This window comes from Elephantulus edwardii, unplaced genomic scaffold (genome assembly GCF_000299155.1).
Source record: "Elephantulus edwardii isolate Elephantulus edwardi_28Jun2011 unplaced genomic scaffold, EleEdw1.0 scaffold00002, whole genome shotgun sequence".
NCBI lineage: Eukaryota > Metazoa > Chordata > Mammalia > Macroscelidea > Macroscelididae > Elephantulus > Elephantulus edwardii.
This window is the reverse complement of record NW_006399752.1, coordinates 40,745,793-40,765,550: the sequence shown is the minus strand read 5'-3', so window position 1 is coordinate 40,765,550 and position 19,758 is coordinate 40,745,793. Positions and strand designations below refer to the sequence as shown.

The 19,758-nt window shown below is 51.9% G+C and overlaps 1 protein-coding gene across 1 annotated transcript in view; it reads right to left on the bottom strand.

Moving 5' to 3' along the window:
• ASB2 (ankyrin repeat and SOCS box containing 2) overlaps positions 1–19,533 on the bottom strand; it is a 43,360-nt gene extending 23,827 nt beyond the window's left edge. The window contains exons 1-4 of the mRNA XM_006879098.1: positions 19,328–19,533; positions 7,384–7,467; positions 3,913–4,073; positions 2,814–2,969 (exon numbers count right to left, since the gene is read on the bottom strand). Coding sequence (XP_006879160.1) covers positions 2,814–2,969; positions 3,913–4,073; positions 7,384–7,467; positions 19,328–19,533 — 607 coding nt within the window. The remainder of the gene's footprint in view (positions 1–2,813; positions 2,970–3,912; positions 4,074–7,383; positions 7,468–19,327) is intronic.
• Between the last annotated feature and the right edge of the window lie 225 nt (positions 19,534–19,758).

The following is a 19,758-nucleotide window of genomic DNA, read 5'->3' as shown; positions in this document are numbered from 1 at the left end:
CCTGGTCAGTGCAGACAGTGCCTTATTCCTGGTCAGTGCAGACAGTGCCTTATTCCTGGTCAGTGCAGACAGTGCCTTATCCCTGGTCAGTGCAGACAGTGCCTTATTCCTGGTCGATGCTTCCTCCAAAGCTACTCATGATTTGAGGTAAGCTTTATCCTGCCAAGCTCAGTTCAGCCAGTTGTCTCAATGTGCTCACACCTCCCTGTTCACTCTCATCTCTACCAAGACTGCAAATGTACCCGTGGCTCTGGCCCAGAGTAATCACCAGGGAGGTTGCAGGTGGCCTCAGTCATCTAGAAGCTTCTCTGACTCGGGCTGAGGAGGCTATTTGTGGAGCATTTGAAAGCTCACTGAGTCTGGGCTTCCTCTCCCACACAAGGAGATGACGCTGTCTTCCTCAGAGGCCCTGCTGGAGTTCTGAGTAAGATGGTGCATGTAGGCTTGACAAGGTGAGGACGCACAGGGGACCAGGGCATGAGGTTTGACCGTGACTCGCCCAGCTCCCAGGGGCTTTCTTAGGGCAGCGGAGACCCCAGACAATGGATCTGGTACCCAAGGGGGCATAGTTTCTGGGGAAAACCCTCCCACTGTGTGTCTGCTATTGACTCAATTATCTACCATTCCTCTTGCCCAGGGAGGATCTCAAGTGGACACTCTGCATAGAAAATTGTATTGTTTGTTTCTATGTGTAAAAACCTCATTTTATGAGACACAGAGCTGATTGCTTGACTGTGTAGACAAGGACTAGGTGCTTCATAATGCTTACAGTGTGATGCTGGCAGTGATGTGTCCAAGCTTAGGTCCCTGGTCTACCCCTTGCTGACTCTTTGGCCCTGGGAAACTTAGTCTCCATTTCTACACCTCAGTTCTTCATCTGTAAAAGGAGGATAATAGCAGTACCTATTTCTTACAGATGAAAAGGAGAGTTGAATAGCACAAGGCAAGCAAGCAAGCAATACATAACAGCATGTGTGGCTTAGTGGCAAGAAGCGGTGCTACAGTCCCAAAGGCTCACATTTCAAATCCTACAGATGCTCCGACAGAGAAGGATGGATGCAATTTACAGCCTCTGAAAACCCCCTGAAAAGTCGGCTATGTCCTGGCTCTGACTCGATGGCAAACAACACCACCACCACCAGCCCAGAAAGAAGCCCTAGTAGTGCAGTGGGTCAAGCACTGGACTACAAACCGAAAAGGCATTTGCTTAAACTCACCAGCTGTTCTATGGGAGAAAGAGGAAGCAGGGCACTCCCATTAAGACTGACAGCTCAAAACAACTCTGAGATATCATCTCACCCCAGTCAGAATAGCAAAATTCAACAGAACAGCAAGCAACAAGTGCTGGTGAGGTTGTGGAGAAACTGGAACCCTTAATCACTGTTGGTGGGAGTGTAAAATGGTGCAACCACTGTGGGAGGCAGTATGGCACTTTCTCAAAAAGTTGCAAATAGAAATACCATTTGACCCAGCAATTCCATTACTGGGAATATATCCCAAAGAGACCATAACTGACACCCAAGTAGATATAAGCACACCCATGTTTATTGCAGCTTTGTTCACAATAGCAAGGAGTTGGAAACAACCCAGGTGACCATCAACAAACGAATGGATAGAGAAGCTGTGGTATATTCACACAATGGAATACTATGCTGCATTGAAAAACAATAAACTGATATAATATTATTCAAAATAGGTGACCCTGGAGGACATTATGCTGAGTGAAATATCTCAGTCACAAAAGGACAAATACTGCATGGTGCCACTGTTGTAGAACGGGACTGACATTGGGGTTGGAGGGAGACTGAGAAAGGTGGGATAAATAAGGTATCCTGCATTGAAACAGATGAGGGAGAGAACTGTTTAAAAGGGATATGTGATTAGGTATTATTGTCATGACAGGAGTCCAAAGTGAAGGCTGCATAGTGGAGTGGACCTGGGGGGAGGGATTGTAAAACAATGGGGGAATTTTTCTTTTACTTTTCAAAGAGAAGAGTGTATGGGGGAGGGGGGGAGGAATGGGCAAGGAGAAAAGTGCAACAATGAATGAATGGAAATCCAAAGTCTCTGTAAATTTTCATTACAATTAATTAAAATTTAAAAAAGGGGGGGAAAGACTGACAGCTGGGGAAACCCCAGGGGGAAGTTCCGCTCTGCATATGGTCATTATGAGCTGGAATCAACTCTGTGGCAGTAGATTTGGTTTGGGTTTTAGTTAGCCCAGAGGTGACTCAGAAGAAAGATGTGGCAATCTCCTATTGAAGAAGTCAACCCTTGAGACCCTGTTGAGCACAGGTCTCCTCAGACTTGCCTGGAGTCAGCGTGAGTCAGAATCAACCCCCCAGCAGCTGGCAGTGAGCCCTGGGATGGCATCCTGAAAAAGCACAAGCTTTCCATTTACCTTAAACAAGCTCTGAGAGGCACAAACTCCACCACACCTCCTTGGCTTTGCCTATGCTGTTCCCTATGCTTGTCCAGCTGGTAAAGTCTTCCTGTTTTCAAGCTCAACTCAGGCACCACCTCTTCCCACCCCACCTGGTCAAGCCAGCTGCCTTTAGCTGACTGTCACATCCACTGTCTGTACATCTTTTCATTTTTGCTCTTTGGCACCCTCAGCATGCCTGGCACCTGGGAGGGAGGCACTTGGGAAATGTTGGCTTGAATGCACTCAGGAATGAATGATTGACGATGGCATGAATTATGGACCCAAATGAGCCTTTGCCTTCGAAGCAGCTTCCTTAGGGAGTGACGTGCTTACATGAACAAGACCCTCCACTCCCACCGGCTCTCTGCCCTCTTCCCCAGGCACTCACCTTTGTAGAGGGGCGTCTCTCGGGATTTGTTGGAGATGTCCGGCTCTGCCCCAGCCTGCAGCAGTGACAGGAGGCAATCCAGGTGGCCCCTGCACGTGGCTAGGTAGAGGGCCGTCTCTTCCTGCAGCGTGCGCTGGTCCAAGGTTGTGGGATATGCTGGGAGGAAGATAGAGAATTTGAGAATTAGAAGGGGGGGGGGGGGGAAATCCACTCCCTAAAGCAAGGAGGCGTTCCTGATCCCCTCCCAGTTCCAGGGACAGAAATATACCACATCCTCTGACACCAACCAGCCCTGGTGTGCCCTCCTCCTCTTTGTCCTGGACCCGATTTATTTCACAGGCTATTTGCTGCTGATCAGTGATAGATGGCCACTCAGATGCCACCTCCTCCAGGAAGCCCTCCCTGGTTGCCCTCTCCTTTTCTGAATGACCTTTGCTCTCCCACTAATCACTGTTGAAACCAGAAACCTTTCTTCTGCCCTGGAGCCTGATGGGCTTGTTGGGGTCTGTGCTGCTTGAGTCTGTTTCCACTCAGGTTGTCCCTACGCGTGTCAGAGCAGAGCAGTGCTCCTGAGGCTTTCAGTGGCTGATTTTTCGTTTTTTTTTTTTCAGGAGTACATTGCCAGGCCTTTCTTCTGAGGCACCACTGAGTGACCTTGACACTCCGACCTTTAAGCTTAGCCAATGAGATCTCTGAGGGCAAAGGTGCGTCCTGCTGTTCACCCAGCATGCTAGGAGCCCTGGACGCAGGGAGTGCCAGTCTGGATCTGGCTCAGGAGACGGGACAACCCCAGGGACCCCCCCCCACAACCCCAGAAGTGGAGCTGCTGTTTTCGACACTAAGTCGGCCCTGAAATCTTCTCTCTGGAACAAGCAGCAGGAATCCTCACACGCCAGCCTCCTTTTCCTAGGAACTGGTGCTCTGTCCTGGACACCCAGGGGGGTGGCAGTGGAGGGGGCAGGAGGGGCAGGTGACAATTCGCTCCCTTCTTAGTGACCTTAGTTGCTGAATGGGCATGACAACCTTGCTTTGCCCTCTCCATGGGCTCCTCCCTCACATCCTCCCCCCACCCTAGGCGGCCACACCACGCATCCCTCACCTTGAAGCAGGATCTTCAGGCAGCCCAGCTGACCGTAGTAGGTGGCCTCGTGCAGCGGCAGCCAGCCCTCTTTGTTGGGCTCAGCCAGGTTCTGCCCCGCCTTGATCATGGCCTTGAGGGCCTCCTCATCACCGGCCCTGATGGTGTTCAGTACTGGGTCTCTGAGGGAGAAGGCATGTCATTCTCTCTGGGAGCTTACGAGGCCAATGTGGGGTCACAAGTCCAGGCTTATCCCCTCAGACCCTGCAGCCCAGTGTCCCCGAGGCTCAAGAAGGAGAATGACATCCCTGACCTACACAGGGGGGCACCTACATCCCTCCCTGACATTGGGGAGCACCTATGGAGGACTATCCACTTTGCCCAGACATGGTGCTCTCCAGCACTCAGCCCAGAGAGGCCTCCTCCACTCAGACAACCAGGTCACTTCTCTAACCAGAATCTTCAAATGACCAAGGACCTTGACAATTCTTATTTCTCCCCTGCTGGACCATGAGCTCCAAGGGGCTGGACAGTGTCAGTCTTTCTCTCTTTCTCTTTCACTTTTATTCCCAGGGCTGGCCTTGATCTGGTCTATAAAAGATGCTAAAAAAATAGTCTTTTTTTTCAATTTATTTTGGTCATGATGGCAACTTGGATTTTTGTTGTTTTATATTCTCCAAACCTTTTTATATGTATATATATTTTTTCATTTTTATTGTGATTTCAGTGAAAGTTCACAGAAAGTTTGAGTTTTTAAAAAAAAAATAGTCATTTTATGAGAAATGAACAAATGAATGAATGGATTCAGAGCCAGGCATTCGATAGGAATCCCAACAATAATTTCACTTCTCATTCCTTCTATTTCCCAAAAGACTGCTTCTTCCCCGACTGGAATTACTCCTGTCTCTTTAAAATGATACTTGTTTCTACTGAAGAGTCAAGAAACCCTAGTGGTGTGGTGTGCAAGCTCTTGGCTGCTAACTGAAATGTTGGCCAGTCGGGTGCAGCGGCCACTTTGCAGTAGGAGGACTGGCAGTTTGCTCCCAAGAAGGTTTGTGGCCTTGGAAGCCCTGTGGGGTTGGGAGTTCCCCTCTGTCACAGACGGTCTCTGAGGGCCAGAATCAACAGGCCTGGACTCACTGTGTGGTGCACATGGCTAACATGCCTGCCCAGTAACCTCAAGGTTGGAGGGTCAAGTCCACCCTGAGCTGCCTCAGAAGAAAGATCTGGAAGTCTGCTTCCGAAAATGCAGCCGCTGGAACCCCAAGAAGCATAGCTGAAACCTCGCGGGGTACAGTTCTACTCTCGCACACACAGAGCTGCTGTGGATCAGGGTTGACCCCAATAATGGCTGTGTTTTGGGTTGTTTCACTCAGATCTTTCTTTCTGGAGTCTCCTTTGGGAATGTAGGAGGTGCAACGGCCTAGGTATCTGACTACTCATCGAGTCCCCTGTGCGTGTCTCTGAGTGTACGGGTTGCCTATCTCTCTATGCCTGGACTGAGGCCACCTAGGACACAGAGTGGACACTCGCCTAAGCCCCACTGATGCAGATGGAACTGACATCTGGGTGGAAGGGTGACGTGTGGGGGCGGGTAGTGTGAGGAGGCACCGTCCCTGCCTCTTCCAGAGTCCGAAGCTGCTGCTGTCCTGAGGTTACTCCTGATAAAGAGGGTCAGGCCACAGGGCTGGTCCTAAGGGAGGGACCCGGCAGCATCAAATGCCTCCCTGATCTGGGGGCCTCTAACATAGACACCCACCAGTGGGCTTCCAGCATCTCCAAGGAGACCAGATTCTCAGGTGAGACCCCTGTTCCCACTGCACATATCAGGGCGCTTCCCTCTGGCTTCTCAACTCTCCCCTTCTATCCAGCCCTCCAGTCCTGCCCCCCCCCCCAAATATATGTAGCTGCTGAAAGGTTGCAATACTTAAAGGATTAATGCATCTGAACCCTTCACAAATTGAAACATTTGAATATCAAAGAGATTCTAGGGCTTGATGTGAATGGCATATTCTTTGCCTGGCTTATTAAAGCCACCTTGTTCATTCATTCGTCCTCTGAATCTCTGTCCCCAGCCTTGAAGAACTAGTGGGGACCAAAACAGCTGACTCTCGGCTACTCAGGGGGAGTGGTCTGCACAAATGGTCCCCTATTCCCAAAGGAGAAGGTGAAGGTGAGGCTGGGCTCTTGTGTCAGGGGCCAGGCAGGCACCAAGGGTCCCCAGCCTCGTCCTTACCTCCCACCCCCAGGGGCTTCCGCCAGCGTGAGCTCCACTTCCTCCCCAGCAGAAGCAGCAGCCCGTCTGGGTATTAATAGCGTCAGTGCAAATCAGACGCAGGCTGGGTTACAGCCGCAGCAGGGGCGAAGGGGAACTGGACCAGATAGACCCTGGGGTCCTGTTGACACCTTCACTGTCACCTTGAACGGGCCGCTGAGGAGCGGCCTGAGAGGCCGGCTTGGGGTCAGGAAGAGCCTCGTGGGCTATGTGACCCATATGCCCGGGTCTCCTGCAGGGCCTGGTCGCAATGAGGTAGGAAGTCTGGCAGCTCTAGCGGTCTGGGCTGCAGAGGGCAACACAGTGACAGCGGGCCGTTCCAGGACCCCACCTGCTGTGCGTCACGAGCTTTGGATCCGGTGCCTGCTGCACATATGTCTCTGTGAACTCAGACAAGTGCCCACCAGGTAGGGGAAGCCAGGGGGACACCAGGCCATCTGAGATGGGACCCTAGATTCTTCACCTCCAGCCCAGCCCCACAGGGAACAGGGCTCAGAGACTGACTTGGTGGGCATCACACGGAAAGTGGCAGAAGGTGGAGACCAGACCTGCGGGCTCTCTTCCTAGACCCCTGGGTTGAAAGGGCTGGAAGGAGGACAAACACCGGCTACGTCCCTCCCTCCCTCCCTCTCAACCATGTAACTGAGATAGGAAATGGGGGTGCCGATGGCAGGACCCCTCTTTTGCTCTGAGCTGATTCTAGGGCTGAAGGGGTCATGAATAAAGGAGCAGGACAGGGTTGTTTTCCGAAGACCCAACCAGCAGCAGCGTGACCAAATCCACCCCGTAGCTCACACTCTGGGCCCAGCCCTGTACTAGCCCCCGAAGGGCCACAAAGCAGAGTCACCATACACTCAGCTGCAGGGATAAGGGGCGTGGAGGACAGACACACAGGAGGACAGACGGAGTAGTGGCCACTCAGCTGCTTCAGCGCTGATCCCCTGAGCCCCAGACACAGATTCCCACAGGGCTACCCCAGCACCCAGGCCCCACCCAGAAGGCAGGGTAGTCACACGGGGCCCAGCTTTGCAGGGCTTACAGAGGACAGGGGCTGTGGTCTCAGGGCCAGCTCAGCAGGGACACATCTGGGAGGGGCTGGCCCAGGAGGTCCCCTCAGTGTCCCAGTCGTCGAGGAGGCCCAGGACTGCTTCCCACCCTCCCCCCCTGCAAGCCCAGCAGGGGTGGGAATGAACTTGGGAATCCCGGGGGTCACTTACACTGGCTGGGTGTTCTTGTATTTCTGCATGACCCCTTGGAACAAGCCCTTGGGGGCTGACGGGCTCTCGGGCGACGCGGTGGACCTGGGGGGCGCAGGGCAGGCATGAAAGAGAGCAAAGTACTCAGCATAGGAGAAGCGGGGCATGGCTGGAGGCGCAGGGGCGGGGGCAGACGGGCAGATGCGGGCTCTGCACCAGAGCAGATGGCTGCGTCCTCCCTGTGCGCTGGACACAGCTGCTGTGTCTCTGGATTATTTTTGGCCCTGGGAGGAAGCCCCGGGAGAGTTAAATGACCATATAAGACAACAGTGAGGTTAACCTCACCCCCACCCCCTCGGGCCCCTTCCCCAGCCAACCACGCGGGAGGCAGATAGGAAGCAAGGTGACATTCTTCTCCCCGGGAGGATGTGAGACGTGGTCAGCTGCGGGGCTTGGGGTGAACAGGCCTCAGTCTGAACAAGACACTCACGGGACAGGTGGGCACAGCAGAGATATCAGGTCATGTTGGTGTCCCATCCCACCTGGACCTCTCCTCATTAGAACTGCACCCCTCCACGCAAATGGTCACAGCTAGGGGTGTCAGAGAGGGCAGGATTCTAGAAGGGGACAGCTTCAAATCCAGGCTCTGACACTGCCTTTCCACTTGACCTTGTGCAGCTGAACTTTGTGCTTTGGTTTCCCCACCTACTAGATGGCCTGGAAAATAGCTCCTATCTGGCAGACTGGGGTGAGGGCGAGCAAGTGGCTGTGTGTCGAGCACAGTGAGGATGTCCGGCAGCTCTCCAGTCCTTGGTGCCCCATGTCCAGCCAATGGGGCTGTTGTGAGGATGGAGGTGCAGTAGCCACCCACAGAATTTGGACTGAGAACATGGATGAGGCCACAGCAGCCCCTCTCCCTGCAGGACAAGGCCCTGCCCATCCACACCCTGGCAGGACCAGTCATTTTTGTACACATCTTTATGGGACCCTGAGGGCTGGAGGGCATCACCTGTTGGTAACAGGTACCCTGGGGCCGGGATAGTGACCTGTGTGGACCCACAGATCGATGGACATCCTCAGAGGGCCTGAGGCGGTAGAGAGGCAGAGATAGAGGGGAGGACACCCATCTTGGGGCAGACCCCAGGCCTGGCCACCTCTACCTTCATGTTTGCCACGGCTGCCCAAGGCCGGGCAGGGCGCCACCAACAGCCCATCAGGCGTGTACAATGCATTAATTTTCACAGCCACTCTGGGAGGGGTGTTAATACCACTGCTCTTTTGCAGACAAGGAGACTGAGGCCCCGGGAGGCTGAGGTGTGGCCCAGGGCCACAGGCAGCTGAGGGGTGAATGCACTAGGGTTCAGACTCAGAACCTCTGAGGCAAGCCCTCCTCCCTTGACCTCCCAATTTCCTTGTTCTTGGGGATTCCTCCTCCAGGTCTGCACCCTTCACCGTCACTGCCCTGCCACTTTGAACAAGCCCCTTGCGGCCTCAGCATTTGTAAAACAAGGAGGCCTGACCTAACCAAGGGGTTCCTGATTGCTTTTGTAGCTGTGAGACTGTGCAGAAATGAACTCATGGGAAACTCAGCATGTAGACGGCCCCAGCCGCGCTGCCCCGGGCAGGCTGTGGAGTGGAGGTTTCTGGCCTGGAAGCGCTGAGCTCAGTGTCCCTGGCTTTGCTCTGCCCGGTTATTGGGGAAGTGTGCAGGCACTGGGTAGTGAGAGCAGTGTGCACCCCAGGACGTGAGTCCATCTGTGCTCAGCAGCCCTGCAACTGTAACAAGACCAGTGAGTGGGGGGTTTCTCCCCTGTGATTCTGGAGGGTCAGCCACCCTCATCATCGTCCACACAGAGACTCCAGTCACTTACTGCGGTTAGAATATTCCCAGGAGGGTCGTTTTGTGGTTGAACCCCAAACCCTCAAACCCAAGCTCAGTGCCATGAAGTCAGTTCTGGCTCATCGTGACCCTCCGTAGGGTTTCTGAGGCTGTAACGTGAATGGCGACGGGATGCGCTTGCCCATCTTCTCCTGAGGAGTGGCTGTTGCTGTGTCCTTAGGTGCCGTAAAGTATGACTCACCGTGACGCAGACCTGAACCCTGCCCTCTCCTGTTCCCTCCTCATCATCTCTGACACAGTGCGCCCATGGCTAACGTCACTGTGCCAATCCATCTCATCGAAGGGCTTCCTCCTCTTCTCTGACCATCTGTCTTTCCAAGCATGATGTTTCTTTCCAAGGAGTAGCCTCTCCTGGCTACATGTTCCAAGTATGAGAGGCGAAGCTTCACTACCTCTGTCTCCAGGGAGCACCCCGGCTGCACTTTCCTCCAAGATGTATCTGCTCGTTCTTCTGGAAGCCGGTGGGATGCTCAGTGCTCTTCTCCAACACCACAGTTCAAGGCATCAATTCTTCTGCCATCTTTCTTCACTGTCCAGCTCTCTGATGTATAGCAGGTGATGGAGAAGACCATGGCCTGAATCAGGCACACCTTAGTTTTCAAACTGACATCACTGAGGATGGTAGTGGATTTGAACTGCTAACTTTCTGATTTGCAGTGAAACATGTAACCCATTATGTGAACCAGGCTCCTTGACTTCTGGAACCCCATGCCCAGCAGAACAGGTCCTGCACCTCCCCCCCCCCCCCCCCCCCCCCCCCGTGACCAGTTTCAGGCTGGAGTGTTGAGGACCATAAGGCTCCCACGACTGAATTTCAGAAGCAGGCCACCAGGCCTTTCTTCCTAATCTGTCTTAAAAACGTCAAAGACCCGAGCAGCCTCACAGAAGCACACAAGCCTACACTGACGGCGAGTGATAGCTGTGCATGAGGAATGGTAGCCGGGAATCAAACTTGGGTCCCCAGCATGGAAAGCGAGAATTCTACCACTGAACCTTCACCGCCCCTGTAGGGTAATAATACGAAAACCTCAAAGTAGGACCTGCCTGTGAGGACATAGTGAGAACTGCCTCCCCACATGGTTGTACGGGGCCAGCACAGGCCCGCTCTCAATTCCCTCCCAGTGATGGAGGCAGAGGCTGCTTTGTTCCCATTGTGCAGATGAAAACACAGATCCCGGTTCAGCAAAGATCCCCGGCTCCCGCTGGGCACCAGGTCCTGAGCGAGGGCTGGGGGTGAGGGTTACAGGGCACCTCTTACTGCTGCCTACTGTGGAGTGGGGAACAGAGGCTGGAGGCAGGAGGCCTCGCCAGAGAGCATGGAAATTGGGGTGCATTAACTTTGGGGTCCAGTGGCATGCATGAGCTGTGTCAGGGTTGGATGGGTAGCCGAGCACCTGCTACTTTTCAGACCAAAGCTGGAGGCCCCACTTCCCCTGAAGCACGGGAGGGGGATTCCCGGCAGAGCTCACCACAGGCTGAGTCAGCGGAGGTGAGAGGGCCCTGTGGGGGCAGTACGTGGGCTCAGGTCATGCCCTGGAAGAGGCCCAGGTAGGGCTCCAGGGCGTTTGGGTTTGGTGGGTGAGCTGTAGGGCTGGGGGTGAGGTGTAACCTGCTCCAGGGACACAATGATCCCAGTCCTGGCGTCCCACTGGTCCCAGCTTCAGAGCTGGGCCAGGTTCAGTGGCGGGGTGAGGGAACAAAGGTGACATTGCCCCTGAGACTGGGTGAGCCAACAGACAGGCCACTTCTCTGGGCATCAGGAAGCCAGGCCACCCCGAGGAAGAACAGTAATGGGTACAGTGTCAACGGCAGTGGGTATCTTTATAGGAAAACCCCAAATGCAGTGCACTGTTGTCAAATCTATTTCGCCTCATAACAGCCCTGAAGGACCAAGAACTGTCCCTTCAGAGTCTCCAAGTCTCTAAATCTTTATAGAAGCAGATGGCCATTGTTCTCCCAGGTGGTAGCTGGTGGATTTGAACCACCAACCTTTCACTTTTAACCCACTATACCGCTAGGGCTCCTCCCTAACAAGGAAAGGAGTTACAGAGACTGTGCAAAGCCCACACTGTGCAACATCCCTATCACTGCACCTTTTCTGCCCTGTGCCAGCCCTGCGACCTGCACAGGCATCCTGAGCCCCTATCATCACGCAGTTGTTTCTTGTTAGGTTCCATCAAGTCAAGTACACCCCATAGCGACCCTACGAACAACAGATCTGAACCCTGTCCTGTCCTGCACCATCCTCACACTTCCTGACACACAAAAACCCATGGCAGCAGTAACAGTGTCAATCCACCTGGTTAAGAGTCTTCCTCTCCTTTGCCGACCCTGCACCCTTCCCAGCGTCATGTCCTTCTCCAAGGAATAGCCCCTCCTAGCAACATGCCTGAAGTACGTGAGGTGAAGCCTCATCATCTTTGCTCTAAAGAGCTCTCTGGCTGTAACCTCTCCACAACACATTTATTTCTTCTCCAACACCACAGCCAAAAACCATCAGTTCTTCTGTCACCCTTATTCACTGCCCAGCTCTCAGACGCATAGCAAATGACCATGACCTAAATCAAATGTACCTTAGTCCTCAAACTGACATCATTATTTAATTTTGGAGATAATTTGGAGAGGCTTCTGACTGCAGCATGCATGGGAACTCTAAATTATAATAAAGAAAGTTCTTACAGACAAAGCAAAACAAGCACAAACCTCAGAAGGGTAAAACCCCATGTGGTAATCTTGGTGCTGTGTGGTTTTGTGCCAGTATTTCAATTGCTGGAAGACCAGCTCCCTGCCCTGGGTTGGGACGGGAAGGGCTGAGGGTTTACAGCCAGCCCTCGTCTCTACTCCTGCAGGGCCTCTGGACTCTGTCTGCCACCAGCCAGAGTTCCGTTTCCCTCATCCACTGACCAGTCCATGCCTCCAGGCCTTTGCAAGAAACAATTGTTGTTGTTAAGTGCCGTGGAGTCATTGGCGACTCATAGCGACCCTATGAATGGAAGTCCTCAGCACTTGCGTGACTTTCATCCTTCCTCCAGGTTCATAGTGTTTCCCGAGGCAAGCCATTTACGGAAGTGGATGCCACTCCTACTTCCAAGCTTGTTTTAATCAGAGAGTTCCACCCAACACCATCTACCATGGGTCACCATGATCGCATTTGACACACTAGTGTCACAGTGTTCAGCTTCACAGGGACCACAAGTTACCTCTGTATGGCAAGTGGACAAACCAGGGCTATACGACCTAGAAGAATGTTTGTCCAAACACAATGAAAAACAGGCCTGAGGACCACGGATTAGAGTCACCAACCTTTGGCTTGGTAGCATCACTTTCTGTCCACTACGCCAACTGGTCTCTCTCTATGTTGTTAAGTGCCATTGAGTCGTAGACAACTCATAGCGACCCTATGAACGAAGGTCCTCAACACTTCCGTGACTTTCATCCTTGCTCCAGGAAGCAATTACATGTTGAGAAAAAATGCAACCCTCTCCCTGCAGCAACTTCCGCCTGCCCACCTGTGTTTCTATTCACCAGGTGCTCGCTGCTGCCCCGGCACATTGCAGAAAGCCTCACACCGTCCACCCCATGCTGGATGAGGAGATGAGGAAAGTGAGGTACACAGAGGTCTGCTTCCTCTGGGCTGCTGGCCGGACTCCTATTCATTCTGCAAAGCCCATCTCCTCACCTCAGTGAGTCTCCCCTTTCTGCATCTCTCCTCTGAGAGTGAGTGAGCCAATCACTGAGCTTTACGTGCCCCAGGTCTTCATGTCGCTCTGGGCTTTTACCCAGGAACTGGGAGGTTGCAGAGAGCAGGGCCCAGGCTGATTCATATTCCTGTACCGAAAAGGCACCCAGCACATAACGAGTGCCCAGTAATCACAGATAGCTTGGTTTGCATTAAGGAACCCTGGTGAGCTCATGTTGGGCTGCAAATCAAAAGGCTAATGGTTCAAACCCACCAGCTGCTCTGAGGAAGAAAGATAAGGCTGTGTGCTCTCATAAACGTTACAGCCTCGGAAACCCAATGGGGCGCTTCTTCTCTGTCCTAAAGAGGCCACTGAGAGAAAGAACCAGCCCGATGGCAAAAGGTTTGCATTTGGGGTTGGTTTTTTCCAATTTTGCCTTCTATGCATCTGTGCACACATTCATCCAAACAAGTGTTTCCTTTAACCCCTCCTACTTTGCCTTCTTAAAAATGGAACTGTAAATAAAATGCAGATGTTTAGAGTGGGACCCCACTTCCTGGGTTCTCTCTGATTGGTCCTGTTAGCAAAGAATGGACCCAGGTTCTTCCTGGGATGCAAAACCAGGGCTGGTTTTATACCACTTGAGTCAAAGTCATGCATTGCAAAGAGCGTCCCTTGCACTATGGTGGGAGAGAAGCAGCTGCAGAATGGTCTGAAGATGCGTCCTCTGTCCTGTGGGATGCAACGTGGTCTTCATTCCCGGGATCCTCAGACTCGGCAGACCTGTGTGCCCACGGTCCTGAGCTGATGGCACCCAATCCCGTTCCTAAAGCATTGCGATGACTCCCAAGTGCACGGGTTTGGAAGCGATTATTGTGTTATCTGGAATGGCCTAGGCTCGCTGTTGGGCATGAAAGATGCAGTAATCACATCTGTTCACTGATCCCAAGGAGGTCGGTCACCTTGGGGCTGGGACACTGTCAGAAGGCCAGGCCATGCCTGCCCAGGGTGGCAGGGATACATGTCTGGAAGGAGGAGGCATTAACAAATGTGGGCACGAGGATGAGGAAGTCTGCCCAGGCTGCTGAGAACCAGGATGACTCCAGCACCTACTCAGCTTCTCTGCTTTCCATAAAAGGCAGGGTGGTTGAGGTGACATCACTGGTTTAGAGATGGGGCTGTTGGCATCAGAGACAGTAAGTCACTTGCCAGAAGTTGCACAGCCAACACGTGACAGGGGAAGGATTTGGAGCGCAGACTCGCTTTGACTCTGCTACCTCTTAATTCAGTCTTTTATCCATATGCAGGTATTTTATGGGTTTGCCGTGGACACAGGCACCAGATGATGCAAGGAGGCACACAGAAAAGGTCTCCCTGCCCCCAGGAGCTTCCCTTCTAGTGATGGAAACTAACAGGTGAATAAAAAGTCTAGGTTGTCAGAATCAGGGTTGTGAAGAACACAAGAGATTGAGGCGGGGCGCCGGCTGCCTCCTTGGCCTGGGAGGGCAGTCAGGCGGGGCTCTGAGAGCTGGATAAACCTGAAGGGCGTGCAGGAGGCAGCCACGTGGGGCCCTTGGGATGCATGTGCACTCTCTCCTCTCGATGGGGAGCTACGATATTCTGGGATGAACGTGATCAAGAACTTGGCCGGGGATCCATCACTCCTGGGCTGCATGTCTGGTCAGACAAGACCACGTGTGAATGTGCCTCATTTCTTTAGGGGACCCCAGCTCTCTGGGGTTGACAAGGGAGGATAATGAGTTAAGACCCTAATTAGAGGGAATTGTTATTGTTGTTGTGCACTGTTGACTTGGAAGCAACTAATAGTAGCAGGTTTTCAAGGCCGTATCTTGCACGAGAGGAGACTGTCAATCTTTCTTCTGTGGACCAGGTAGTGGACTCAAACTGTGTGCCTTTGGGTTGGCAGCACAACTCTTTACTTCTAAGGCACCAGATTAGAGGGTGTGAGAAACAGAAAGAGACTTTTCAGAGCCAGCAGAACCTGGCTGGGCATCTGAACTGGAGAGGAGGGTGGAGTCACAGGTCATTTACCTGGATTTTGCCATGGTTCTGTTTACTCCCTGATACTCATTTAATCAGTTGTAAAATGGGTACATTCTCAGGGAGAGGGAATTGAAATGAGTGGATGTTTACATCAGGGGGAGAAGTGCTTGGTGTCCACGTAGAGAAGGATGAGGAGAATTGCCCTTGGAGGTAACATTGAAGAGGTTTGCTTGCTGAGTAGGGCTGAAGCCCAGCCTGTCTCCAAGGACAATGAGGAGAGCTGATCTGGGGGGTTCAGGTTACAGTGGGGTTTGGGAGATGCATGCAGACTTCTCCTGTCCCCAGGTGAGGACAGTGAGACCTTGGATCAGTCAACTCTCTTTTCTGTGAGAAATTTGCTCAGAGGCATCCAGACAAATGTCCCCAGGCCGAGGTTTCTGTGTCTTCGGGACTCCAGTGGGCTCCCACGCTGTGGTCCAGGCTGCAGATGCCCGGGAACGGACCAGCTTCGTGAGTTCCCAGAAAGGATGCCGTCACCTCAGCCTGACCGCCTCCTGAGAAAGCGGAACCTGTGGTTTGACTTCGGCTGAACCGGCCAGAACAGGAATCAGGGCCTTCTCAGCTGAGCTCTGAGAACCCCCTCCTCGGCTCTGAGAACCCCCTTCTCGGCTCTGCATTTCAGTTTCTGATTTGGTGGCAGAATGGAAGGGGAGGAACTCGGGGCGCAGGGGCCTCGTCCTCCTTCCAGCTTCCCGAGATCGTGGCTGTCCTACTATCTGGAAAGGTCCCCTCAGCACTGGGCACTAGGGCCTTCGTAGCTGCCTGTCAGAGGTGGGCCAGCCTCCCCAAAGGGTAAAGACTCTTGGGAAGAACCCTAGTGGATTTTATCAGGAAACAGGGCCTACCTTTATCTCCTGCCAACGTGACTGTGTGGATGATGGAAACTGTTTACTGAACTTCTTAATCCCAGAAAAGGAAGCTAAAGTTCGGAGAGGTTAAGCAGTTTCCTCAGAGTCACACAGGGAGCCAAATGGCTGGTGGGAATGATGAGGTTGGAGGCTCACACACCAGAACAACTCTATGCACTTGATAATGGCGTGACAATGAACAAAAGCATTTTAAACTATTTACGCCTGTCTTCCTTAAAAGCATGTTAGAATAACGCAATTACTTCTCAGGCTCCCACTGTCTAAGAAGAAAATACCAGAGCTGCCCACTGTGGTACCCACAGGCCAGAGCAACTAGCAAGCAGCATTTGTGGTCCAAATAGGGACTGGCTACTGTGGGGACAAAAAGGGGCCCTGGTGGTATGGTGGCTAAGTGCTTACCTGTTAATTGGAAGATCGGCAGTTTGAATCCACCAGTCACTTATTGTTATTGTTGTTGCTGTTGTTGTTGTTATGTGCCATCGAGTCACCTGAGACTCACAGCAACCCTATGTACAAGAGCACAAACCCTGCTCTATCCTGTGCTAACTTTATTGTCTCTGACACACCTACCCCCATTGCCTCAGTGACTGAATCAATCCATCTCATCGAGGGTCTTCCTCTCCTGTACTGTCCTTCCACACTCCCAAGCATGATGTCCCTCTCCAAGGACTAACATGTTTGTAACATGTTCAAAGTATGCTAGATGATGCTTCAGAATCCTTGTCTCCAAGGAGCAGCCTGTTTCATCCTCTATAGGATGAACGTGTTTATTCGCCTGGCAGTCCATCGTGTAAATTCAACACTCTTCTCCAATACCACAGCTCAAAGGCATCAGTTCTCTTTCTATCATCCCTAGTCGTTGTCCATTGCATGGCAAGCAATTGCAAAGACTATGGCCTGGATTGGGCACACCTTAGTCTCCAGACTGATGTCGTTGCTCTTCAGTACACTGGAGAGGTCCTTGACATCTGACTTTCCCGATGCAATTTGTTTCTTGATTTCCTGACTGCTGGTACCAAGAGTGTTGATTATGGAGCCAAGCAAACTAAATCTGTTAACAGTCTCAATCTCTTCACCATCCATACTGATGCTGCCGATTGGCCCAACCAGCCAACAGGAATAGGGGGAAAAAAATCTCCTTATGGAAATAGCACATCCGTGGGAACCTATGAGGCATTTCTACTAAGTCCTATAAGGTCTCTGTGAATCAGAAATAACACAACAACAGGCTTAAATTTTTTCAGGTGAATATAAAGCATACTTGGAAGCATGAGTGGCATGCACTTCCTAAATGACATGCCTCCAGAAACTATGAACTTTGATAAATGTCGATATTTGTAGAGGAGCTTCAGGCCTTTAGTTCATAGGGTCGCTATGAGTTGTGCTCGATTTGATGGCAATCAACAACAACAATAAAGTGAACACTGTATTTCATACACTGTATTTCCCATCATGAACTCAGGTGGCCTGGTGGATAAAGCATCACCAACTCAAAAGCAAATGGTTCAAAATCATCCCCTGCTCTGTGGGAGAAAGATGGGCAATCTCCTCCCCTGCAATTTACAGACTCTGAAAATCTGCTGGGTGGGTCAGCTATGGGCAGGTTCCAACTTGATGGCACATAACATAACAACAGCAACAACCTCCCATCACACATGCATTCATAGACATGATTTTTTGTACCACATTAAGACATGATGTTAAAAAAAAAGTAAAAATCTCATTATTAATTGAGGCATTGATCATGTGTAGGAATGATGCTACGTTGAACATATTGGAGTAAATAAAATAACCCAGTGGGATTAATTCTACCTGTTCATTTTGCCCTTTCTTCAATATCTCACTCATTACTGTTGAGTCAACCCAACCGATAACAGGTCCTATGATGAGTTTCTGAGGCTGTAAATCTCAGGGGAGGAGGGATTGCCCCTCTATCTCCTACACAGCCCCCGGTAGATTGGAACCACCAGCGAAGTATGGCCTTTGGATATTCGGCCCACCTCCCCTAGGACTAGACCACCAGAGCTCTTAGCATCCCTGCGTGGCACAGATGATGAGCAAATGTGGCTGTTAACAGGAAAGTTGCAGAGTCGAGTTCACCCAGAGGTGCCTCCCAAGAAAGGCCTGGCAATCCACTCCCAAAGATCAATCCTTGAAAATGCTGCAGGGCACAGCTGTGTGCTGAAACCCACAGGGTGGGCATCAGGCAGAGTCTGCATGAAGGCAACTGCTGATGGTGGATAGAAAATCTTAAACTGCGATTACAGTTGGCCTCAAGTCTTTTCTATAGGTTGTCACCACCCCAGCTGGGCTTGGGTCCGGGAGGATGAGGTGGTGCAGAGCCAGGGGAGCCTGACCAAGGAGCAGGAGGATGTTGTGGACACACGTCCTTCGCTACCAGGCCTGGTGTGTGAGGGACAGTGCATGGACAGGGTTGGAAAGACTATTGTTATTAAGTGCTATGGAATTGACAACTCCCAGAGATCCTACGAACAACAGATTTGAATCTCACCCTAAACTGCACCATCCTCCCTGACACATTCAGATCTACTCAAAGTCATGACCGTGGGGTCAGTACCACTCATAGCTGACCCTGCAGCAGGTTTTCTGTGGCTGTAAATCACCCAAGAAGAAACTGCCCATCTTTCTCCTGGTAGATTCAAATTGCCTACTGGTATTACTCAAGCCATTAGTGCCCCCTCAGTCAAACATAAAACCAAGAGGTCAAGGAAAGGTGTGGCCTTTGGAACTACATCGTCCCGGTCTCTGTGTTACCACCAACTGGCTGTGTGGTTGGCTAAGCTGCTTAGCCTCTTGGAGTCCAGTCTCCTCACCTGTGAAATGCAAACACAGCATCATGCCTGCCTGTTGTTGTTGTTGTTGAGTACCACTGAATCGGAACCGACCCATAGCTGACCCGCCGGTGGGCTTTCAGAGGCAGTTAATCACACAAGAGGGGATTGCCCATATTTCTCTTGTGCTGGTGGTCTCCAACCTCTCACCTTCAGGATTGCAGTGCAGCTTCTTACCTCTAGGCCACCAGAGCTCTCTCTTGCCTGCCTAAAAGACTCAAAGTGTGGGTGAGTTCTGGTGGCCTAGTTGTAGGAAGCTACACTGCAATCCCAGAGGTGAGAGGTTCGAATCCACCAGATGCTCTGCTGGAGAAGGAGGAACAATCTCCTCCTGTACCAGTCAGATCTGATTTGATGGTACACACAACAATTTTTTTAAAAAATTTTAAAAAGAGCCAAAGTGGGCATAGCTCCTAATGCAGTACTTGGAACAGTCAGAGCCCAGAAAAGTTAGATGTCAATCATGAAGGTGCCTCGATGCATCCTAGATATTGGGATACTTTCTTTTTGGACCAACAGTGGTTGGGATCAGTGCTTTTTTGGATGCCCCAGATGTCCACAGCCTGAGGCCCTGCTGCCCTCATGCCTTGCCACGCTCACCTGGTCCACGGGTAGAAGTGGGCAGGTTGGCGGTTGGCCCGAGCAGATGCAGCAGCCTCCACAGGGGTGGGGCCCCGCGTCTTGTCCGCCAGGCTCTGCTCGATGGCCATCTGGACCAGCTCATCCTCGCTCAGGCTGCTGTACAGGGTGTACTCCTCATGCCCAATGGCACGCTGGTGGCCGCGGGCACTAATCTCCGTAGCCATGCTTTTCTTCCTCTCACCCCGGCCGGCCTCCAGCAGAGGGCTTCAGTGTGAGAGGCAGCAAGTCAGAAAGCCCTGTGGGGAAACAAGGACCGCTCTGGTCACTGGTGATTTCATATATTCAGCAAGCATGCATCTTTCTTTCATTGATTTGTGTGACCATATGACCTATTCAACTACCCATCTACTTATTTACTTTCTACCTATCCATCTATTCATCTTCTCTAC